This window comes from Eurytemora carolleeae, unplaced genomic scaffold (genome assembly GCF_000591075.1).
Source record: "Eurytemora carolleeae unplaced genomic scaffold, Eaff_2.0 scaffold337, whole genome shotgun sequence".
In the NCBI taxonomy this organism is placed as follows: domain Eukaryota; kingdom Metazoa; phylum Arthropoda; class Copepoda; order Calanoida; family Temoridae; genus Eurytemora; species Eurytemora carolleeae.
Window position 1 is genome coordinate 149,818 of NW_019396236.1, and position 9,482 is coordinate 159,299.

Genomic DNA, 9,482 nt, shown 5'->3' on the forward strand with positions numbered 1-9,482 from the left:
TAAAAATCAATTTAATTTTCAGAATTATTCTTTTTTCCTCGAAAATATTTGTTTTAAATTAAATTTTACCAGAATTTTTTTTCAGGGTTGACTTTAACGTAAGGAAAACTAAACAATTCTAGATATATTAGTTTATTTGTTACAATTTTGAATTGGCAATATTTTTAAGAATTTGTTGAATTTATTGAGTCTTTGAAGCTTTGAATTTTCTAATCCCTATATCTTGGCAATCCAATGTCGTAAACCTTAGATGTTACAACAAAGTATTCTGCATTGCTCAAATAAGTTAAGTTTGAAATATCAAAGGTTCATCAGATTGCAAAGAATTAGGATTAACAAATTTGAGTTTGTTTCTTTTATACATTATATAACAGTTTCCAGGGTATGGTTTCAAATTGCGGTGATAACAAAATTGAGGAGAAAATATGACAATATCAAATTTCATATTTCTTTTCATGTTTTCTTTTTGAATACATTTTAGAATATTTAAAATAATGGTATAGTATACAAGTTAACTAAAGTGGAATTAGGAATAAAAATAGGAGAGATAAAGAAGAAATAAAAAAGTTTTTTTATTTATTGTTTATGATATTACTGCCTTATCCACGGAATAGAACTCAAAACAACTGGCACATGTCCTGAACAAATCAACATTTTTAAAGTGACCCTATATTTACAAAGGACAATGCTGCATTCACAATGGTGCCCTTGAAATCTTTGCCTGATCAATAATGTGGAAATTAATGTCGGTTTTTCAAGGTTTAAAATTGTTTATTTATGATAATTATTAAAATAATGAGATAAAGGATTAAGAACAGAGGATAGCTTGGATAGGAACACTTTATTTTAAAACCTACCAGGGGCGTGTACAAGGGGCCGGCAGGACCTTTGCACCCCTCTGACTGATTCAGGGGGGGCGTAGGTAGCCCCTCCCTGAGATTTCAGAATAACTTCTCAATAGCAATCAAGGGAAAGAAAATCTAGTACAAAACAGAAAACAATATCTATCTTAATACGACGCGTCTTTTGGTTCCTGAATCAGGATTATTTTGTTCAGAAATAAATCTAGCACTCCCCTCATTTGATTTTCAGAGCCGAGTCAATCTTTCCGGTCCCAGTTTGTACTGTGCCTAACTCTATGGTCAGGACTAGCCGGTGCAACAAGGTTGACACGGTCAGGCTTTATGCTTCATATAGGTTGAATTTACTTTTAGGTGCGTGTGTAAATCTTACCTGGGTATGTAGACAACCACGAAGCAGATTCCCATAACATAATACAATCTGAATAGTGAACATCAGAAAATTGTAAATGAAAAATTAAAAAGAATTATTTCATTGAAAGTATCAGAAATCGGAACTTTTTTGGTGAGATTGATCTTAATATCAGATGAACATTTTAAAATGCTGAAAGAAACCACACCTTCAGTTGTGATTTTAAGAATTATATACAGTGAAACATCGAAAGAATTCATCAAAGTCGTATTTTTCACTTTCTGATAATGGAATGTTGCGGATATTTAGTTTTTTAATTAAATGATTATATGGAACTCTTTAAAACTGTTCTCTCAAATTCATGGCTATTTATTTACTTTCGCAAATAATTTACGTAATATAGTATAAAACTCATTGAAAAATTGTCAAGACGACATTTGATAAATTCTTCCGATGTATTCGTTATTAGGGGGTTTCACTGTACTTAAAATGAAGAAAGAAAAACTCTACAGTTTTAGATTTCTCAATATCTAAAAAACCTGAAAATTTTATTAACCAATAAATAAATTTTGGCATGTTCTTCCTCATTGCTTTACGGAGTTTGTGAACATGATTTGGTTGGTAGGGGGTCAGCTCGACTTCACTAATGTCACCTGAAAATATTTCTTTATTGCGGTTAAATGTCGTCATCCTAATCAAGAAAGAAATCCACGAGCAAGGTTATATCTAAATCCATGAACCTCTGAAAACTGCAGTAACTTGTTATTTACCTCTGAAAACTGCAGTACACTTGTTATTTACCTCTGAAAACTGCAGTACACTTGTTATTTATGACCGGGTATACTGCTTTGCTATTGGTGATAGTTCTGGTCACGTGATTTAAGTTTCAGATTTTCAAAATTTTACATATTTGAATTTTCGTATAATTTTAACACAGTTTTATATCAGTTTCTCGAGACAGGAACATCAGATATAACTTTCATGGGTCGCGATCAAAAGCTAAAGTGATTAGCTTTCAGCCTATACCCCCTTTCATTGTTCCTTTACTGTCCCTTTAAGTAGAATCTACTTGCGTTGGAAACTGGTTTGGAAACCCTTATTCAAACTTTTATATAAACTTTCACTTTATCAGGTTCCAATGACAAAGGTACCATTAATGTATTCTTTGTCTCATCATTGTCATCGAAGACAGAAGACACAAACATGACTTAACAAGTTTTTCTCTTTAGATTCAGTAGAAGTAAATATGTCCATTTACTGATAGCGCCGATTGAAGGATTCATAACCAAGAGAATAGAATATAAATATATTAGTGTGGAATTTATTACAAAGTGTAAAACGGCCATTTTGTTGTACTGTTTCCATACTGCAGGTGTACTTCACATATTTGCGCTATATAACCTTTTGGGCCCTAGAACATCATTTTATAGAAAATCTAAAATTACTATCAAAAGAAAACCAAATTATGCCTTTCACTTTACAAACGATGATTTTCCGTTATAACTATAAATCAAATGATGTTTTTTATTCACCTAATTCATTTTATAAAGTTTAATTAACAGCTTTAAAAAATCGAAATTGAAATGGATAGTCTAGGGAACATACTGTATTATTGTACTCATTGTATATAATTTGTGAACATTTACATGATTTTTACACTTTAAACTCCCTTTCAGCCTGAAAGGGGTGGATATGTTTTCAGAATAAGTTTTTTGAAATTATTAAATAACGACGATATAAATGTAAAAAAAGTGCTACAATAAAGACGACATTTGAAGAATTTGAAGAAATCTGCAAATAAATTTAAAGAAGATAAGAAATTCAATATAATAATGAAATAATGGATTTAAGCATTGATTTATTGACAAATTTCTTTTTTTGAGAAATATGTTCCTATCCATCTGATTAGATTACTTTATAAATTTTACTTTATTTTTCGTTGTCGTTATTTAATAATTACAAAAAAACAATTCTGAAAAAGTATCCACCCACAAAGTAGGAATTTTGAACGTCGAATTTGCGCTCAAACTCAGAATTTACAGATCTTTAAAAAGTTTAATATGTCTAAATGAATCCGAAAGAAGTTTTCCACAGCACTGCATACTCACAACTACCTTACATAGCCGGTCACTCCCTTTAAGATAATTCCCAAAGTAAGGAAGGAAAAAGAAAGGTTTTATCTGTTTCAGACATATAAACGACGATATCCTACTCCCTGTTATCTAATAGCCCTTCTAAGAGGTACCGGAACCTACTGCTATAAAGATCTAATTAAAATACGTGTAAATGCCCCTTTTAACATAGAATTACGTATACAGTCCCTTTTACCTGTGCAGATTATCCAAGTGACTGAAGCGTAAAGATACACGTAAGTCTCATTACTCCAGATTGAAGTTGTTTTGATAAAATATCTAAAATAATACAGTACAGTCGTCGTTGCATATATCAATACAATCAATCTTGATTTATATCAAGCTTTTAAACAGCATGAATACACATAAACATGAAAACAATGAGAAGCTGTCAAATAAAAATACTTGATTTCTAGTAAACTTGCAATTCCAAAAAAAAAACATAAATCCTACCCAGACCCCAAGGTTTTGGCAAAATCTTCAGAAACATTCAAACTCTTGTAGTACATTTATTTCTGTATAAAGTTGTTTATTCAAAACTACGCTTGTATTACAGTTCCTTTAAAGTATTATCTCTTGTGGAAATCTCTGTTCAAGATATTGTAACTTACTGGTGAAAATAACCACAGCTACATCCTCTAAAGAATCAGCTTGAAAATATAATAAATGGTCTCCATCAAAAAATAAATTACAAATATATGAACACCAGCATTTGTCTGTCTGGCTCACATGAATCCAGGAAAGGTTGCGATTTAAACCCATTATTAGTGACGACTGACGAGACCATTAACTATTAGTGAAGTTGTTTTAGAAGGATCTTGTCAAAACAAAACTTAATTGTAATTATATTCAATTCAATTTATGAATTTTTTTTTGTACAGGGTGACCTGTAAAACATGCAAATCTAAAAAACTTTGGTAATTCATTATTATTTAATTATCTTCAAAACTTTACTTTTCATATTTTAGTTATTTAGATCTTTGAAAGAAGATTCCAAAAAATCTTTAAATTTTTTTCCAGCAAAAAAATTGACAATTCTATAGATTCAAAACTAAATTACAGAGTGTTCTTTTGGGTTTTTTCCGAATTCAAAATCTTGTTTTTTGGGGGTTTTTTCAAATTGAAAATTTTAAAAAAGCCCAATTTTGAAGTTACATCAAATATAAAATATGTTTTGAAAACAGGAAATCCTAAGGAAAGCGCAGGAAAAGACAAGACAACATTTAGTTTAAGAAAAAAGGCACTTAAAAAAAATGCTAAAAAATCTGAAAACGTTATTCATGAAAAATTATATTTCATTTGTTGAAAAAGTGTGATTTAGTGAACAAATTGTAAATTTCTTCTTAATTTCTTATTATGAACTGCGTAGAGTCTAGGCTAGATCTCAACCGCTGGTTCAACCGCTCCCGCTGAGTTTTTTTCTCCAAAGTATATATCATTCTTTATAAAAAGAATTACAAACATAGCAAAACAATATGAGAACACCAGAATTTGCTTTGTTGTCTATCTATACTCACATGAATCCAAGAAATTGGTTTAAGTCTATTAAATTTAAAAATGTTGCCCTGATAAAAAATGTCGACAAATTGTGTTTGCAAATTGCACTATCCGCTCGAAAATAAATAAAAAATAAAATGTTCTTTATCACAGAATAAATTACAAACAGTGCATTTATAAATTTAGCTTGTTTGTCTGTTTGATATCCAATAAACGCCAAAACAACTAAACCGATCGAATTCATTTTTTTGTGGCAATTTACATTAATCATGGAAGGTTTCAGTTTATGAAAGTAAAAATGTGTTGCCAGGGAAAATGTCGACAATTTATGTTTTATGTATAAAAATTAATGCTTGAAAATATTAAATAATAACATGTTCCCGCATCAAACAATAAATGACAAAGTTAAATCAAAACAAAACGCTTATTTAAAAGCATGAAACAATAAGTTCAAAAAAAATCAAAAATTGTTGACAATTTGCTATAATTACTTTTTAAAAGCTAAAGCTGATAAAAATAATTTAAAGTTTTGAATTTTTTAAAGACATGATCGGATGTTTATTCAGAGTAAAAGGGTGTAATGTTAAAGATATGAATACAGTTGAGCTCATAAAACTGTGGAATAGGAAAACGACTGTTTGACTCATGTTATCGTTACTTAAAAAGTTCAATGTTATCGTTAAAATAAAAGTCCAATGTTATCGTTAAAATAAAAGTCCAATGTTATCGTTAAAATAAAAGTCCAATGAACATAAAAAATTTAAAATTTCCCGGTTTCTGGATACACCACTAAGATTGGTTATATTTTAGAAACTTTCCGGGAAACAAACTAAAGATTAATATAATCTTAAGATTAACAAAAATAGGAGATTAAGCATTGATCTCGATATCCAGTTTTCAGGACAGAGCTGAAAACTTTTGAATGGGATATCCTTAATCCCGATCAGTTAATTAATCTGGAGATTAATAACAAGAGGAGAACAAGCATTATTTAATCTCAAGATAAAGAAAAAGAGTGGATCAAGTATTAATCCCGATATCCACCAATCAAAAGTTCCCAGCTCAGGTCTCACAATTCATCAATTTCCAGCTGATTCCCTGAAATCCCAGCATAGTTCCCCTAGCTCCACTTCTAGGAACTTTCCAGTGTTTAATAACACAGCGACCAGCAGGCTCAAACAGGGACTAAATAAAGGGACTGTAGACATAATTTCAAATAAAGGGACTGTAGATATAATTTCAAATAAAGGGACTGTAGACATAATTTCAAATAAAGGGACTGTAGAAATAATTTCAAATAAAGGGACTGTAGACATAATTTCAAATAAAGGGACTGTAGAAATAATTTCAAATAAAGGGACTGTAGACATAATTTCAAATAAAGGGACTGTAGACATAATTTCAAATAAAGGGACTGTAGACATAATTTCAAATAAAGGGACTGTAGAAATAATTTCAAATAAAGGGACAGTAGACATAATTTCAAATAAAGGGACTGTAGAAATAATTTCAAATAAAGGGACTGTAGACATAATTTCAAATAAAGGGACTGTAGACATAATTTCAAATAAAGGGACAAAAGACATAATTTCTGTAGACATAATTTCAAATAAAGGGACTGTAGACGTAATTTCAAATAAAGGGACTGTAGACATAATTTAAAATAAATGGACTGTAGACGTAATTTTAGATAAAGGAACTGTTCACGTTACTTCTAGTTATCCTTTATTTATAGAGTGGTATGTACGGGCCACAACGGTAGCATTTAAACCTAAGTCTATTTCAATAATAAATATATTATTTTTTGGTTGTTAAAATTTCAATCATTTTTAACTGTAGATTTTCTGTTGCACAGGAATTGAGTCTTTGTCACAAACTCAAAACTTCTACTACCTATATCTTTGCAATCCAATTATTCAAACCTTTAATACTTCAAACTATGAGTTTATTGATCTGTAACACAATCAAAAGTTTGAAATATTAAAGGTTTACGACATTGGGTTGCAAAGATAAAGGAATTAGAATATCAGAGTTTGTGGTAAAGTTTCAAATCCTTTATGCTTTATGAGAATTTCAAAGTACTCGTATTCCATCTTATCCTGGTTGTGACCAAGGTACTAATGCAAGGATAGTTAATTGCGGTCGTGTCTCTGCTTACATATTAAAACCAGTTCTCTCTGGGCGGAATTTGTAAACAAGAATAGATGCATCAGTGTTCGTTTAGTATCCGAGGAGGTTAAAAGCATTAAATTTTGATAATTTTGAAAATTCATGTAATAGTTCCCTATGACCAGAAAATTTCATTGATTTTTTATGTGAAAATGGATTCCATGTCAGGCTGCAGACATCCGTCTTTCCTTGCATTATTACCTCGGTTGGTTGTGACTATAAGAGTTTGGCCCTGTTCATTAAATGACAATAGACCTAATTGAATTAATGTTACATCGGACATAATGACGTTTTTAACTATCCCATTCAATGCCATAAATTTTTGATATTTAAAACTTAGACATTTTAATCTAACAAAATTCACAGTTTGTAATATCTAAGGTCTACTACATCGGGTTGCAAAGACAAAGGAATTACAAATTAGAGTTTGTGGCAAAAACTCATTTCCTTTCCCTTTGTTTATAAATCTTACATGTTTTCATTCAAACTCGTTAAAGAGCTTTTGAGGAGAAGAAACTATTTTGAATTACTAGGATACTACAGTATAACCTAGAACATTGAAGAAATCAAAAAAATACATAAAATGTCGTTTTCATAACCTACCATGATAATGGAATTCTGCAGATATTTGATTTTGTTATTGAATACATGAGAACCATCTGGAAATTATGCAAGCTGTATTTTTTGAAAATGAAGTTTTTCTTTAAATATTTATTTTTTTGTTCCAACAGAAATTGTGTAAATTTGATTTCTTTGGAAACATTAAATCATTAAAGTTATTGAGTCTTTGCCACACACTCAAATTTCTAATCCTTCTGTTAGAACCTGAAGGTGTAAACCTTTGGTGTTTCAAACTTAGATTGATTAGGAAAAATCACAGTTTGATGGCATGAATAGCTCTGACTAGAGGGCTCACCTGGTCTGAGCTAGAGGGCTCACCTGGTCTGAGCTCGAGGGCTCACCTGGTGGCCGAGAATTTTCCAGAGTTTTCTTCATGATCACCATAGAGTAGTTCTGCTCCAAGAGCAACTCTTAGTAGGACAGAGTAGCTGATAGTTATCCTAGAGCAGTTATAATTTACAGTAGTTTGCTCTTAGAGCAACTAATAGATAGACAAATTAGCTAATAATGATACAAGAGCAGTATTTTGCTCTTAGAGCAGCAACTAATAGATAGACAAATTAGCTAATAATGATACAAGAGCAGTAGTTTGCTCTTCGAGCAACTCTTTGTAAGACAGATATAGCTGATACTGATTTAAGAGCAAATATAAATTACATTAGTTTTCTCTTAGAGTAACTAGTTCTAAAACAGATATAGCTGTTAATGATCCTAAAGCAATATAATTACAGTAGTTTTCTCTTAGAGTAACTCGTTGTAAGACAGATATATCAGTTATCCTAGATCAATATAATTACAGTAGTTTGCTCTTAGAGCAACTCGTAGATGGCAGAGCAGTCTCTTTAATCTTATCTAAGCTAAGTACGTATAATCACAAAACATGGGAATTTCCAATTTGCTCCTAGCTCTCAATTAAATGAAAATAAACACACAAAAAATAATAAAAAAGACTTTTAAGGGTTAATGTGTACACTTACTTAAGTGACCCTCCATTTATAGCATCAAATTCACAATGGTACCAAATAATCCTTTGTCTGATCAGGAAAAATAAAGATATCAGAAAATTGATAGTTTTCAATTGTGGCTTTTCATATAGACTTGCAATTATAAACTAGTCAACAAAGAAAAACGACAATATCTTCCACATTTTTACTCAAGTAAAGGTTGAAAGGGTATCATTGTGAATGAAGCATGCTAATATACGCACATTTGTAGAAAAGAATAAATTATAAGTAGACAATAATATAAAGAGATAAGTAAATATTTAAAATATATACTAAATATATACATACATTATATACATATATTGATCATCGATATATCAAGCTGGAATAAGATTAAAAGGTTGAAAAATACGACATCCAATAAAAAACTTAAAATAGGGAATGTTCACAGCATAAAGGTGAAATAGTGAATATATAGTGGATTGGATAGCAAGCAAATCGGAAAACAAAGAAAAAGTAATTTATAATAATCTCCATCCTTGGTTTTCCTAAACAAGTTGATTGGAATCTCTGCTTAATTTACAGCCTATATATATGATAAGGAATGAATTGAAAAACAATTGAATCTAAGCTGGGAGTATATTGGTGTATTAGACACTCATAATCTCGATCGTTTGATCTCAATATCCACTATGGACACTTTAAATTTGAGAATCTATAAAAAACTATTCCTTTACATATCGCCATAACAGTTATCCCTCCCCTTACTAGAGCTCCCTTCAACCCCTCTCTGAATACGATTACCATACAGAATAAATAAATATAAATAAATATATACAAAATGTTAGAGATCAAGCATTGATCTCGATACATACAATTAAACCCTATAACGATGGGGGGGGGGGGG

The 9,482-nt window shown here is 30.6% G+C and overlaps 1 protein-coding gene across 1 annotated transcript in view; it reads right to left on the minus strand.

The window, feature by feature from the left end:
- Positions 1-5,903: 5,903 nt before the first annotated feature.
- The window catches only part of LOC111699003 (uncharacterized), a 7,171-nt gene continuing 3,592 nt past the window's right edge, over positions 5,904-9,482 (minus strand). The window contains exons 5-6 of the mRNA XM_023469525.1: positions 7,973-8,071; positions 5,904-6,026 (exon numbers count right to left, since the gene is read on the minus strand). Of these exons, the coding sequence (XP_023325293.1) occupies positions 5,921-6,026; positions 7,973-8,071 (205 nt within the window). The 3' untranslated portion in view covers positions 5,904-5,920. The remainder of the gene's footprint in view (positions 6,027-7,972; positions 8,072-9,482) is intronic.